This window comes from Cetorhinus maximus, chromosome 5 (genome assembly GCF_964194155.1).
Source record: "Cetorhinus maximus chromosome 5, sCetMax3.hap1.1, whole genome shotgun sequence".
NCBI lineage: Eukaryota > Metazoa > Chordata > Chondrichthyes > Lamniformes > Cetorhinidae > Cetorhinus > Cetorhinus maximus.
Window position 1 is genome coordinate 146,542,882 of NC_135883.1, and position 15,988 is coordinate 146,558,869.

The following is a 15,988-nucleotide window of genomic DNA, read 5'->3' on the forward strand; positions in this document are numbered from 1 at the left end:
CCGCCCGCTACCGCACTTAATGCAAATCTGGGACAATTCTGCCCCTCATCTCTTTTGTCATGTCCTCTTACGCCTTTTATCTTTAATCTGATTCTCTTAAAAGATGACTAATACTTACTGTTCAATAAAAAGTGATGTACAACAATTAGGATTTTAATGTTCAACTTTGCAGTTACAAATTGATCTACATGTTTTTATTTGTTCTCAAGATCTAGGCAGTACTCCCAAGGCCACATCTATTGCCTGTTCCTGGCTACCCTAAGAAGGCTGTTGCAGCTTTCTTGAAGCCCCTCAGTCTTTGTGGTGATGTGGCTCCTGCAACAGGAGTCTGTAAATTCAGTAACAAAATTGTACTCAGCCTGTGTGCTTTAACAGTTCTGTTTTCACGTTTTCCTGAATTCAGTAAAGTTTACATTCCCAGTTGGGTATAGAATGGGACAGGTCATATTTCATACGACTCCCATGCAGTTACAGGGCTGACGTGGTCAAGGAGAAACTGAAAATGCTGGAAATACTCAGCAGGTCAGACAGCATCTGTGGAGAGAGAAACAGAGTTCGTGACCTTCAACCAGAACAGTTCGTGACCTTTGATCGGAACAGGTTGCTGCCAGACCTGCTGAGCTTTTCCAGCATTTTCTGTTTTGATTTCAGATTTCCAGCATCTGCAGGACTTTGCTTTTGGTTTTCTGACACGGTCAAAGCTTGGGACAGGCAAAGAGGATGGATCAATTGCTTGCTGAACAATGTATGGAAACAAGCTTTGCGCAGTGTGCAACCTGCCAGGGTTTGGCAGTAGAACTTTGAAAACTGGAGCTTGCTTGCCTTGTGTTCTTCCAATTTTGGGAGGTTGTGGGGGGGCTTGAGGGGACGACTGGCTAAGGTAACTGTACCCACCCACAGCTTGCTTCCATATTCATTTCCAGTGAGGGATATATGGACTACCAGGCTTTTATATTGCACTCCGACACACAGCACAAGGAGTCAGGCAAGCTGCAATAATTGTCTAAGCTAAATTTATCAAGTGTATGCTTTGAAATGTTTATTATGTTCTTGTGTTGATATGAGCTGAGCTGGATTTTGGGGCCTGACAGCCTTTCTCTTCTGTAACTGCCCCAAATCTCTCAAGAGTTGAATAGTCTGTAATAATGAACAGGAATGGCCTAGGAAGAGTGGGTGAGAAGAGTGGGGAAGTAACAAAAATACAAGGAAAATTAAAACAAGGTTACGCTTTATCAGAACAGAATTACCGCCCCGTATGCAATATAGAACTGCGTGACTGTGTTACAAGTTGAAAAGAGACGTATCAGCTTTCTGAGAGATGTCTTCCACAAATTCAACATTTACTTTTTGTACGCTTTGAAGACAGTTATATGGTTTTCCACCTTTTGAACGAGAAAACTGCATGAGCTACATAGAGCACAGTGGCTGCAAACGCGAATACCTGCAAAATGAAGAGAAATAGGTGTTACGGTATATTTTCAATTTTAATCATAATCCAAGTATCTGTACAAAGCAACAATGGTTTAGCATGTAGTTTTTAATTGAATTATTTCTTATGCGCTCCTTTTGTGAGAATAAAGATTGGAATTCGACATTGCTAGTCATAGCCCCTTGGGATTTAATAGGATTATAGAAATGATGGCTGGAGCTGGCTGCTGTAATCCCACTTCCCTATCCTTTGCCCAAATAAACCCCTTTAAAAAAATAGTACAGCCTCTGCTTTAAGTGTGGTGGGGAGAAAGAAGTGGAGAGAACAAGTGATTCCAAGTGTGACAAGCCAGGTAAGGGAGAGCGGGGAATGGAAACATTTTGTCCAGTTACTGGAGTCATAGAATTTCACAGCGCAGGAGAAGGTCATTCTGCCGTTCATGTCTGAGGCAAATCAGGAAATGGGAGGGAGGGAGGGAGGAACTCGGGAAAATTATAATCACCAGGGAAGTGGTATTGAGCAAATTGTTGAGGCTGCGGGCTGACAAATCCCCAGGTCTGGACGGACTTCACCCTAAGGTCTTGAAAGAAGCGTCTGCGATTTTTCATGGCCGGTCCAGCCTTACGGTTGGCGGACGGGCGAATCGGCCAGGCGGCCTTTGCGTTTTTCATCAAACGTCATCCAAGGGCGTGATGAAATCTCCGTTAAGAAGTAAAGTAAAAATAAATATCTGGGGACAGCATTGTTATGAGATATGCTTTCAGGTGCTTGATTGTGATGGCATGGACATTTTTTTTTGCAGCTTTATTTCATCATTTGCAGGTCTGCAGCTCCCTGCGGCAGCTGTCTGCTTTCAGGGAGCTCACTCGCAGCGCTCACCCGCGCCCGCGGTGATGTCATCGCCCGTCCTCTTCCCGCCCCCACCCCGGCAGCGCTGAGCGTTTCAGCCCACATTTCACGCTGGCTGGCCGTTAATTGGCCAGCATAGTTTCTATGATTCTATGAAGAAGACTTAACCACACACATACATAATAAAAAAAAGTTTTTCTTTTGTCGTTAAAAAGTAAAAGAAGCAATGAATGTACAAATAACATCTTAAAGAGATAACATAAGAGTGTCAGCCACTTTCTGCTCGTTTACTATAACTTTGATAATCAGTCCTCTCCCAAGGGTTAGTTGCTGAGGAATTTTTTAAAAAGCGGCTCCCAATCAACAACCAAACTACAATTCATCTCTAAATGAGTTCAGGAAATAGCTCAATGACAGGTCTAAGCATCCAAGTAAAAGTGATCTAGGATGGAGGGCTGGCCACTTAGTAGCACTGCCACTAATCCTAGATCACTGATGATACCTGGAGCACTGTACACTGACCTGGTTCAAATATCTGATTACCAAGTCTGGCACAGTTCTGAACTGCCATCAGCAAACATCCTTTTGACCCAGAGACCCCACTTACCTTCCTTTCCTAGGAAGTATTGCCCCTTACTGGTCAGTATATAACTGGACCCTCAGTAGCTGGACAGGCAGTACTGGGAACTTCTCACAAGTAGGATGGTGAACAGCACAACTCACCATGAGTTGTGTGAGCGCACTGCCACTATTATCCCTAATTACAATATGGATATATACCCAACTAGCTGAATGCTTGTTCCACCAGTTGCAGGTTCAGAGCTTCAGGGGCAGCTTCTCTGCAATCCAATCAGGATAAACACCAACACTTTGGATATATGAACTTGTTTTCTCTTACACAGCCTCCAGGTACTTCTTTTATCAGCTACTGCACAGATATCTGTCTTCAGCATGCTGGAATGGAGTTGCAAAGTGCCAGTAATCCTGGTGTATGGATATCTGAGTCCATTGCTGTGTCTTGCTCATCACCAACTGTTTTGTGAGGGGATTTGGTGAAGAGAGTTGCCTGCTATAGTATTTAACTGCACCATCCTCCCCATGCCCAACAACCCCACCACCCCAGGTTAGTGTACCCTTCTACACCTCTTTCTCAATTTTCCCTTCTGCAGAAAATACCATGGGATTCCTTCCTTGACCAAGACCATCAAAACTAGCTTAACTGGTCATCTCATTGTTGTTTATGGGACCTTGCCGTGTGCAAAATGGATTCTACATTTTACCTACATAATAACAGCAAGCGTGTTTCAAAGTAACTCACTTGGTGTTAACCTGAACGCTCTGAAGAAGGGTCGTACGGACTCGAAACGTTAACTTTGCTTTTCTCTATCCACAGACGCTGTCAGACCTGCTGAGTTTTCCCAGCATTTTCTGTTTCTGTTTCAGATTTCCGGCATCCGCAGTATTTTGCTTTTATTTTCACTTGGTGTTTAACTGGGCTACAGTTGTGCTCGTTTTTCAGAGTTTCGAGACTTGGAACTGGCATCGGGAAGTGTGCCACCTGACATATTGGGTTACTTTGCCCTTTACCTGCAGATTACAACCCCCTGATCGCTGATCGCTACCCGCCACCCTCCCCCCCCACCCCACCGCCCTCATCCCATCGCTTACTCCCCTGAGGCGAGGGTGTTAATCAGGTGCTACATGTGTGCAGGTTCTTTTTATAGCAGATTAATTTTTAAATTGCAGTTATTTTAATGATGTGTGTACAGTAATGTTAAAACTGTAATACCCCACTAGTTCTGTTGGTATATATAGCTGTTAAATGTCGGCATGTGATCACCTCACAAGTTAATAAATAGCTACTCAGTGGGGTGGGGGAAGGGGAATAAGAAACCGTGAGTATATCCATGCTGCTTGACCTCTTGCGGCCTACCCCTCCTCCTCAAGCCTGATCTGGATTACTGATGTTTACATTACCAGAGAGGTGGTGGAGAAACAAAATCAGAAAATGCTGGGAGCAGCGAGCGTTTCAGGTGTGAGCCCTCTGTTAGGAGCACATGGATCAGCGCCGCTTATTGCTGGATCACTGCTCTGAAGATGCTACACTAACTCCAAAACTAACTTGTAAAAGTGTGCCGTTCCATTCAACGTGCATTTGCAACAATTTACGTGTCCTTTTAGATCCAGGTAAAATAAATTGAATAAATGGATAAAGACGCTCTTCTTTGTAAAGTATTGCTGGGTCTTGCAGCCTGGCCCACAGAAACAGACAGACTGGATCCCAGTTTAACATTTCACCCAAAGGAGAATATTCAGTGATTTCTTTAAAAAAAGATCATTCTTGGGATATGAGTATCATTGCCTAGAGCAGCATTTATTGCCCATTCCATGTTGCCCTGAGAAGGTGATGGTGGTGGGCTCTCTTCTTGAGCTACCGGGCAGAATTTAATTCCCCCAGCCCAGGCGGGCAGGTTTATAAACTGGCGTGTGGAGGGGATGAAGAGTGGTGGGGAGGTTGCCGTTGTCTAATTGGCGGGAAGGCACATTATGGAGAGTCTGTCACCTTCCCAACCTCTCCCCAATTAAGTCGGAGCGTGGAAGGACAAAGTCGGCCTTCCCGCCCCTGAGTCAGTTGAGACCTTTAAGTGGCCACGTCCTCACACCACATGGGCAGGATGCCAGGCATACCCTGGTGGACTGTCTGCAGCTTAGGGTGACCCTCCTGTTTGGACACCCTGTGCCCAGTGGATGGTCCCACTAGTGGCAGGAGACAGCCATGTGGGAAGAACCCTCTGCTCTCCACACCGAACCCGCTCTCCCCCACCATCACCGGGATAGCCTGACTGGCTTCACCACTTCATTGCCGAGGCTTTGCCACTTACCGGGGTTCTAGGGCCTTCATGGTTGCTCCTTGTCTCCAGCCTTCTGCAGTCCCAGCAATGGCCACTGCTTCCAGTGGCTCTGTCAGGTGTGAAGAGCTGCTGGCCTCAATTGGCAGGCAGCTCTTGGAGGTAGGATCCTCATCCTGAAAGCCCAGGAACTCCAATGGCAGGCAGGTAAGTGCCTGATTGGGAGCTAATCCCATCGGAGCTCCCAGTAATGGCTGCATCACGATTGCCACTGACTCTCCACCAGCTAGTGGATAAGATTACCACAACAGCCATTAAATTCAGCCCACTTCAACAGAGAGTCTACTTCAGAAGACAGTTGAAGAGTCAACGAAATCGGTGTGGGATTGGAGCCACGTGTAGGCTAAACTAGGTCAAGATGGCAGGTTTCCTTGCACTAAAGAACATTAGTGGACCAGTTGTATATTTATTACATTGACATGGTCACAATTTCCTGATAATAGCTATTTATTTCCAGATAATTTTAAAACTCGGTTCAAATTTTGATGGTGGCATTGGGACTCATGTTCTCCTGGATTATTAATCCAGATATCTGAATTCCTGGTCCAGTAACATTGCCACTACATTACCATACCCTGTTCTACTGGGATGGACAAAGTGGGAGCGAAGTACTTCAAAACAAAAATGGGCCACCTTTTTGAATGATCCCATTAATTTTGCCTGTAGAGATATCACCAGGTCATTGTTAGTCAAAAAGCATTCGATTATATATTGATATCCAACAGCTCGTGTGAATGCTGAGTTCTGGATCAGAGCTGTGATGTTTAGCTGCTATGTTGGATCTGTGTTTCATGTAATATGTTCCTGTGGGGCAGAGCTCAACTGAGAACGTTCTGAGATCAGGTAGAGACGAATTGTTGGGGACGATTTCTGTAGATTGGTCGCTGCATTTACATATCTGGAAGCTGGGTGGGAGGTAACCAAGGTGAAGAAAAAAAAAGCAGGAAATGTTTGGCTGTCTCTCAGAAAATATAGACCCTTATTTTTGTTTGTATATAATTTACATTTGAGAAGAAAAAAAAAGAACCTTTAGGATTGTACCTTTCTTAGCGAACAAAGTGTGTGCTTACCGTGGCAGCAATATCAGTCTGGTATTGCTTTTTAAAATTGGCACTTTGCAGGCGTACTGTAGAATTGGCCTGTAGGACTGCAGCGCTGAAATAAAAAAGAGCTGCAAATCCATGATAGCAAGCATCCTGTTGAAACAAACCAAGAAAAGATTAGATCAATAAAAAGCTCCTTGTAATCCAAGCCTAACCTCAACAAGTATCTGAGACCAGTGGCAATGGCGATTTTAGACTCAAAGGCGAAGAGATTGCTACAAAGCCAGCTCCAGAAAGTATTGTCACCATAGAATAGTCACAGATACCAGGTGCCATTAAAAGCTGTGTTAACCAGATCCCTTTTTCAATCTGTATCGTAAAGGCAAAGGTTTCCCATAATCAACAATGACAACTTGCATTTAACGCGGGTAAGAAGGAGACATTGTGCAGTGTGCAGCGTGCCACTGTAATTCTGGTTAACCACGCTGGGCTGTATTGTAGGGCTTCCTCAGACCTATCCAGAAACCCGAAGAAGGGACTTCGGAATGCCATCAGGAACTGAAGTAAGATATAATATAGTGCTTAGTACTTTGTTGTACCTGTTACCTACAGATGAACGTTGTGACGCACAGGCAAGAGTGCCACTAACTGAGCCACAGTAGCAATAGCTTGCAAATCTGAGTCTAGCCGATGGCATAACTCCCAAATTGCACCTGGTATGTCTTGCAGCCTTTTCACTCACTCCTTGGGCAGAATTTAATGCCCTCCCCTGTGGCGAGTTTGGTGAGAGGGGGGGCATTTAATCTGATAGAAGGGTGGCAGGTGGAGACCCCACCACCTTCCTGCCTCAACCACAGTTAAGTCCGTGGTGGGAAGACTCATGGATGGTCTTCCCAGCCCGCCACCAACTGAGGCTCTTAAATGGTCAATTAATGCCCACTTAAGAGCTTCATTCCTCCACCGCTAGAATTAACCACAGGCTTGCCCTGTGGAGAGTACAACAAGCAAACCTGTGTGGGGTAGCTTGTGGGCTACCAGGGCATGCAGGTGTGGTCCTCGAACAAAGGAGCTCAGTGCCTGATCAAGGAAACTGGCATAAGGATGGGGACCTGCTGAGGGCCACGCCCTCCTCTGTAACATCCATCCCACCACCCCCTTCTCGCCATAACTCACCTATGGCTGGGAACCAGTGACGAGCCTAAGCCTTGGGTGGGTGTAGTACCAGCAGCAGCCACCACTTCTCTGATGTCACTGTCGTTCAATAGAGCTATCGGCCTTTGATTGGCTGGCAGTTCTCAGTGGGCGGGACTTCCTCACCAGGGGTCCCTGATCGCTGGGAAGGCCCACCACAATTCAGTTGAGTGCTGGCTCTCCAGCTGCGGGCAAGATCCTAGCACCTCCAATAAATCAAGCCATGAACTCTCTCCTTCATCCCCACCCCCTTTCCGATCCCCCTTTTTTCCAATAATTTATATAGATTTTTCTTTTCCCAGCTATTTCCATTATTTTTAAATTAATTTCCATCCATTGTTTTATCTCTACCTTTTAGCCTATTTCGATCCCTTCCCCCCACCCCACCCCCACTAGGGCTATCTTTACCTTGCTCGTCTTGCTTTCTACCCTTAATGTCACCATTAGCACATTCCTTAACTAATATCACCACCGTCAGCAGCTCTTTGTCCTTTTGTCTATGACATCTTTTGGCAATGTCCACCTATCACTGGCCCTCTATCCAGCTCTACTGGTCCCACCCCCCCTTAAACCAGCTTATATTTCACCTCTTTTCTATTTTTCCTTAGTTCTGTTGAAGAGTCATACAGACTCGAAACGTTAACTGTGTTCCCCTCCGCAAATGCTGTCAGACCTGCTGAGTTTTTCCAGGTATTTTTATTTTTGTTTTGTAATAAACCAAGCCCCTTGTGCAAAGAATTCAGGTATGAACTTTACACCCTCTAGCCTGGGTATCCATGGGTAGAGTTTTGACAGAATTTATGCTCCCCTTGCATCTATCCTCTCTTCTTCCATATCCTGAAAATAGAGGAAACCCCTTCCATTTCCCAAAGGTACTCAGCAATGTTATTATACTCACCAGATTCTTGCTGGTAAATTTTCCTGTCTAAGGTATCAACAATGTGAGTTATTTGGAGTTCATTTAAGTCTATGAATGGCCTGCAGGTTTTAGGCAATTCTTCATCACTGAACTGCATTGTGCTTCCCCACCTCTTGTCCTGATAATACCAACCTTGTAGTTGCATTGTCATCTGGGCATGGGATAGGGACTAAACAGCAGGAGAACATGCGGGGGTGGGATGTGAGTGAAACCACAACCATTGGTCAGATAGGGTTAGGGCTTTTGGTCCAGGTTTCTGAGGAATAGAATGGAAGATAACAATGACAGGCAATCTTCAGGGTGGAATTTTATCACAAAGGGTCTGACATTATTTTCATTCTTTACAGCTGCTGTACTGCCCAAACATTAGGCAGCGAACTTAAGCCCAAGTCCCCTGGCATTCGTGCTGAATATGGTAAATTGGAGAGGGAAAAGAGGTGAGCAGTCAAAGTGTCCGTGGGTGTGTGGATACTCATTTATGAGGAAAGATTAAAGCTTTTCAAGTTCTGTAGGCCAGAGAGAAGGTGGTCACCATGTTTCATAAAAGAGGGAGAAGCACAAAGATTGGAGACCTCACTACAAAGTCCAAACCCCCAACAGGAAGATCAATCTCCCACCAGAGAGATCAATATCCCCCACCCACAGGGTTCGATATCCCCACCCACAGAGATCGATATCCCCCACCCACAGAGATCGATTCCCTCACCCACAGAGATCGATTCCCCCACCCACAGAGATCGATTCCCTCACCCACAGAGATCGATTCCCCCACCCACAGGAATCAATCCTCTACCACAGGGATTCAAACCCCTACCACAGGAATAGGAGACTGCACCACAGCGTTCAAATCCCCACCAGATAGTTTGAAGATCCCACCACAAAGATCAAAAGCCCCCACTAAAGGAATTGGAAATCCCACCATTGCCAACCTGTGGTTAGTTTTATTGAATCCTTGTGTGCATCTCTGATTCCTGCTGTTTTCCTATACACTCGGCCCCATCTCAGCATTGCGGTTTGTGTCATGAAGGCACACCTACAGTGCTTTTAGCGAGTTCCAGGATTTTGACCCAGTGACCATAAAGAAATGGTGATATATTTCTGAATGTGATTTGCATTTCTGAGTGTTCCCATGCACCTACTGCCCTTGTCCCTCTCAGCAGGTGTTGCCTCAGATTGACCAATAATTAGACTTGTTTTTGTGATTTCTCTATAGTGGGGACAGGAGCATAGTGGCCCTGTTACTGGCCTAGTGATCTAGAGAACCAGACTAACATGGCAGAGATGTGAGTTCAAACACCACCAGGGCAGATGGGGGAATTTAAATTCAATGAACTAATAAATACAGAATAAAATACTAGTCCAGGACAAAGCAGCCTGCTTGATTGGCACCACATCCACAAGCATTCACTCCCTCCACCACCGACGCACAGTAGCAGCAGTGTGTACCATCTACAAGGTGCACTGCAGGAATTCACCAAGGCTCCTTAGACAACACCTTCCAGAGTCACGACCACTACCATCTAGAGGGACAAGGGCAGCAGATAGATGAGAACATCAACACCTGGAAGTTCCCCTTCAAGTCACTCACCATCGTGACTTGGAAATATATCGCCATTCCTTCACCGTCGCTGGATCAAAATCCTGGAACTCCCTCCCTTCAATGGTTGAAGAAGGCAGCTCACCTTCTCAAGGGCAATTAGGGATGGGCAATAAATGCTGGACTTGCCAACGATGCTCACATCCCAAAGATGAATCAAAAAAAAATAACTCTGCCCTCTATAAAGTTGTAATAAAAATCACACGCTTACCAAGAAACACCATGCTGTTGAATTTCGGGGCCATCCGCTGAAGTAACATATCAGCAGCAGCAGAGTTAATACAAAGAGAAGGAGGGAAACAAAAATCACCCAGCCTTGGCTATCTCTGTCAAAGACGAAAATAGAAGCCACAAGGATCCAGACTAACCCGCCAAAAACCTGTAGGAAGAATAGCAGATATTTCTTTTATACTTGTAAAAGTCAACTGCTTCCCTAATGAATTATGAACAGCTCCTTCCTCCTGTCACCGCACTGAAGGACATATGACTTGGTTGCAAACAGTATTGCCTACATGGATCCCACTTGCTGGATAGGATGACCCTCTAACCCACAAACGGAGGAAGTGGGCCCCATCTCCCATTGTTGCAGCCGTTGGGTGCACTGCGCATTATGATAAACCAGACATGGGGAAACTGTCAAACCTGTGGTTCTAGATCTCTCTCCACCCTCCCCCATCATCGTAGATGGCAGTGGCGCCTCTTCAGGAAATCCAAGTAGCCCTATTTCTCCTCGATGACCAGGATGATCCTATTAATTTAAGATCCGTTTGTGTACTTGCAGTGATTGGCTTATTCACCCCTCACTGAAAAATAGCATGAATATACTAAATTCATTCTAGATATTCTCAGACCATAAGCACACTATTGGAGGGGTGGTGGGCATCCAAATGTCTAGAAAAACACCCCTGGAACTATTTTTGCAGAGAATTTAGGGGCAGCTTGAGCTCCCATGCAGAAGCTGCTGGGTGAGCAGGCAGCCATCCCGGGAGTGGCAATGGTGAGCACGGCTGACTTTAACAGTTGGGCCACATTTACTGCCAGCACTTGGAGATCAAACAACCTGAAGGATCGCCTGGCAACGCACAGCTACGTCATGGGGAAGGGCATGGGAGTGGTTGGTTAAAAAAAAAACACTTGCATTTATATAGTGCCTCAAGGACCTCAGATGTCGAAAGTGTTTCACAACTAATGAATGACTTTTGAAGTGTACGCATTGTCGTAATGTAAGGCAGCCAATTCACACAAAACAAAGATCCACAAACAGCAACGAGATAATGACCAGATAAATTGTTTTAGTGACGTTGGTTGAAAGAGAAATATGGTTCGGGACACCAGTGAGACTCGCCTGCTGTTCTTTGAATTGTGTCATAGAATTTTTTACATCTAGCTGACAGGGCAGACGAGTGAATTAAAAATTTCCCAAATTTAGAGTGGAACCTACGCTGCCTTATCCTACCTCCCATCCAGTCCTGTTCACCCACCAGCCCTGTGCTTTTGTACAACCCGCACTCCCTTTGCCCCAACATTGGTAACTGTGCCGTGCAGATTGTCTAAGCTCAAAACTCTAGAATTCTCAACCTAAATCTTTGCCTCACCACCACTCTCTCTGCCCCTTTGAGACCTTCCTTGAAGCTTACCTCTTTGACCAAGTGATTAGTCCCTCTTCCTAATATCTCCTTCTTTGTCTGGTGTCAGTTTTTGTCTGATTGTACTGTAAAGCACTTTGAGGGGGCGTTTTACTACCGTAAAGGCGCTAACCAAATGCACATTGTTATTGTTGACGTGTCATGCAGTCATTTCTCTCAACAAGCCACTGGCCTGAGAACATACCTTCCCTTCAAATGTTAAAGCTGAATACATAAATTATCTGAAAGGAAATGGGTTTCATGGAAAAGGAGAATATTGAAAGCCTACAGGCATCAAGCACTGAATGGGCTGATATGGAGACAAATACTTGACAGGCCAAATGGCCTGTTTCTGTGCTGTAACATTCTATGGTTATGTGTACTGCTGCCACCACTTGAACTGCTAGTCGATTCAAATTACCTCAAAATAATAAAAATATCAGTATCCAGTTCATTTCGTCCATAATTAAAGAGATAGATGTCCATAATTAGATCCAAGGCACTTTATAAAACATAATATTCGGTTAATATAAAAGCAAAAAACTGCGGATGCTGGAAATCCAAAACAAAAATAAAAATATCTGGAAAAACTCAGCAGGCCTGGCAGCATCTGCGGAGAGGAACACAGTTAACATTTCGAGTCCGTATGACTCTTCAACAGAGCTAAGTAAAAATAGAAATATTCGGTTACTACGTGTGGTGATCTCTGTAATAGTGGTCACTGCAGTAGATTCTCACGTGGTTGTTTGTGGGAGTTTGCTGAACATAAATTAGCTGCTGCGTTTCCTGCATTATAACAATGACCGCACTTCAAAAAGTACTTCATTGGCTTAAAGCACTTTGAGATGTCTGGCGGCTGTGAAAAGCATTGTATACATGCAAGTCTTTCTTTCTTTATTAAGTTTCTCATTCCATCTGACTGGAGGGAACAATGACTTGGACATTACCCAAATAATCCAGCCGCATTCGGTGTTTGTACAGTTGTATAAGATGTGCAATGATTGGAGTTAATTACTCAGTACAGGTAAGCTACACTATTCTAAATTCAATAAGGCTTCTTGTTTTCGATTTATACAGTGACTTATATCAAGTCAGTTGACTAAAACTGAGGGGGTTTTTTTTTTCACCTTTTCAAATGAAATTGAGACTGTTTGCAACCTTGGGGCAGGATATTTCTGATGGTGGGACTTCCCGCCACCTAAAGAGTCTCCCTGCCCATACCGGCCGCCTCACCGCCATTTAACATTCAGCGGGACGCTAATTTGCTAAGTGTGAGAATTCCAGCCCCATCTAGGGAGGAAACCCTGGGCCTGAGAGAGCTCCTGGGCAATCGGATGGCCAGCAGCTCTGTAGTCCCAGCAGCGCCAGGTTCGAGTGGTGGCCACCGCTGGGACTGCAGCCAGTCCCCGAGGAAGAGAAGCTAACGGGGACCGGACTGACGGTAAGTCTGGGGCGTTGGCGGGGCCTGGCGGGCAGGCCCCAGTGAGGGAAGTGAGGGGGTAGGGTGGCCAGATGTCCCAGTCTTCCTGGCGCCCTGACAATTTCCTCAAGAAATGTCCCAGTTTTCAGCTTTTCCCTTTTTGGACAACCTTTAAACTATGCCAGTGGGAACAAAGCAGTGGCAAGATACAAATGCGGCCAGAATGTAAGCCAGAAAGGTACAGTAGGGCTGGGGGTGTGGGGGGAACACCCCGGGATGATTGTCGGCTGAACCCGGGGAGACACCCCCAGCCGGGCTCGTGCTCCAGGGAGCTCTCGCGAGTTCGGTCCAGGCCACTCTCCCAGGTGTGCTGTTTGGCGCTGTCTTTTAGCAAAGAGGAGCTCGCTGAAGGCGGAGGTTGTGCAGCAGGCGGTGCAGCTCCAAGTAAAGAAAATGAGAGGGCCGGGGAGGAACAGCTCAGTACTACGCTGGAGCGGGGCACAATCACCCAGCCTCTCATGTCCCCTTAACGTGAAACTCAGTTTGGCCGGGACCTGGTCAACACGTCCTGATTTTGACTTTTGAAAGTCTGCTCACCCTACGTTGGGAGGGCGGGTTCGAGAGACAGGGACAGGGTAGGGCAGGGGGAGGACTGAAGGGTGATACCTGGGGGGGGGGCGGGGTTCCTCTGATGGATTCCAAAGGTGGTACCCCCCCCCACCCCTTGCCCAACCTCAGCCCGTGCAGCTAAATCTGCCAGGCTGTACGAGCTTGGCATGGACCCCCCCTCCCCCGCCCTTGCCATGGGTACAATACCAGTGGGATGAGGCACTTATGTGGCCACTAATTGGCCACTTAAGGGCCTCAATAGGCCTAAGATGGCAGGGTGGAGGGGCGGGGGGGTGGGATTGCTGCCCGATGTCCCCCCAAACCCCCCAGTAAAATGGGAGACATGTCGGGGGCAGTTTTGCAGTGGGCAGACCGTGCGCCCTCCTCCACCTTCAAACCAGCAGTGAGAAACCATGAAATTCTGCCCCCTGGTGTTATATTTGACCCAAGATGAGTTTCCAATCACATATTCATTGCCAATATGAAGATTACCTGTTTCTACCTCCATAACATCACCTGACTTCATTCCTGCCTCAGCTCAACTGCTGCTGAAACCCTCACTTGTTGTCCCTAGACTTGATTATTCCAACAGACTTCTGCCTGGCCTCCCACAGTCTGCCCTCTGTAAACTTGAAGTCATCCAAAATTCTGCTGCCCACGTTGTAACTCACACCCATTCATTCACCCATTACAGCTCTACGCATTAACCTGCATTGGCTCCCTGTTAAGCAATGCCATGATTTTAAAATTCTCATCCTTGTCCGTAGCCCAGCCCCTCCCTATCTCTGTAATCTCCTCCATCCCCACAACCCTCCAAGACAATTGTCATTTGTTATCTCTGGTCTCATGAGCATTCTAATTTTTAATTGCTCCACTATTGGTGGCCTTGCCTTCAGCTACCAAGACCCTAAGTTCCAGAATCTCCTCCGTAAACCTCTCCTCTCTTTCCTCTTTTAAGACCCGCCTTAAAACCTATCCCTTTTACTGAGCTTTTGAGTATCTATCCTAATATCTTTTTATGGAGCTCGTTATCAGATTTTGCTTTATGTCCCTCCTGCAAGGAGACTTATTGGGACTTTTTTGATGTTTAAGGTATTGTATTGTTCCTAGCCTTTTAAAGAAAAAGCAAATACTATTGAAATTGTGCACCAGTGTAAAAAACCATCTTTCGCAAAGCATTCTATCACATACTAACAAGGCAAAGTCAAGAGTTGTCTGGCAGTTCTTTTGAGTGAACCATTTTTAATGTACTCACAAGTTCAGGAATCATTAGGACATCTGGGATGCTGGTTAGTAATTTGGTCCCTGCAGGTATTATACAGTCTGATGGAGGGTCGACATTGCTGGGCTCCTGTGATTCCATTGTTTTATTCTCCCCCAAAGAAAACTTCTGACAATTCTTCGTGGTTTCGTATTTTTGCAGCCGGCAGTGATCATAGCACAGATAAATAAGCACGGCTTTGGACACACCTCTTCCCATGTTTTTGTTCAAAGAACTGGTTTCAGTTGTCATTCCTGCCACTCCTAAAAATGCCACTCTCTTGCACTGTTTCAATGTGTATTCTTTAAATGACCAAAATGTAGAGAAATCGAAAACAATTAGCTTAGAATTGAGCACTGACAGCTCAACTATAACTGGTTATATTTTCCTGGGGAGAAGAAGTCACATTCTTTAATTTGTTGGCTCTCCTTCAAAATCTAGTTGAAACACTTTATTGGTAAATGGCGTATTTAGAGCTGCATCTTTCAGTTTGATTTTAATTTGTGTTTCCTTCTTGAGGAATGCTGAGTGGAGCACAATGTTGCTGAAATGTAGGAATCACACAGATAAAGGAGCATCAAGTTGATTCTCTCAATCAGACGGGCTCCGGACTAACAATGATAAACATGCTCAGGGAGGTGTAGGATTTTGTAGGTTGTGGGTGGGAACAGGTTGTGAAGAGAAAGCTAATCAAAGGACTTCATTGTGGAATTATCTTACATATGTAGAGCAACAAATAGTAAGCCATGGATAAAAGCCAGCTACACAGGCACTGCACTCTTCTTCCTTTTACCGCCACAACTGGATTTTAATCATAGAAAAGCAAAATACTGGGGCGTTCGAAACCTGGAATTAAAAACAGAAACTGCTGGAAATATGCAGCAAGTCAGGCCACAGGGGAAGAAATAAAACTAGCGTTTAAGGACGAACTGGAAAAAGGTAGAGGTGTACCAGGTCTTAAGCAAACACAGGAGGAGGGAAAGGAGGGGCAAAGAACGAAAGGGAAGGTCTGAAATTGCTGAACTCCGGAAGGCTGTAAAGTGCTTATTCAGCTGGAAATCTGAAGTAGAAACAAGAACTGCTGGAGATATTTAGCATTACCAGGACTGCCTCCTGCCCATTACCTCAGTCCATCT

The 15,988-nt window shown here is 45.6% G+C and overlaps 1 protein-coding gene across 1 annotated transcript; it reads right to left on the reverse strand.

The window, feature by feature from the left end:
* Positions 1–1,211: 1,211 nt before the first annotated feature.
* LOC144680994 (myelin and lymphocyte protein-like) lies at positions 1,212–15,119 on the reverse strand. The gene is made up of 4 exons (XM_078542637.1): positions 14,847–15,119; positions 10,149–10,316; positions 6,258–6,383; positions 1,212–1,441 (listed from the first exon to the last, which is right to left on the reverse strand). Exons 1-4 carry the CDS (start codon positions 15,102–15,104, stop codon positions 1,367–1,369), a joined length of 627 nt encoding a protein of 208 aa, XP_078398763.1. The 5' UTR covers positions 15,105–15,119; the 3' UTR covers positions 1,212–1,366.
* Between the last annotated feature and the right edge of the window lie 869 nt (positions 15,120–15,988).

Bases quoted from the DNA above. Each gene is read 5' to 3' on its own strand.
- LOC144680994 (XM_078542637.1), bottom strand. From the start codon at position 15,104: ATGACAACTGAAACCAGTTCTTTGAACAAAAACATGGGAAGAGGTGTG. The intron at 10,317-14,846 runs GTGAGTACATTA...TTCTTCCTACAG, and splicing joins TCCTAATGATTCCTGAACTT to GTTTTTGGCGGGTTAGTCTG. The intron at 6,384-10,148 runs GTAAGCGTGTGA...TTGTTTCAACAG, and splicing joins CAACAGCATGGTGTTTCTTG to GATGCTTGCTATCATGGATT.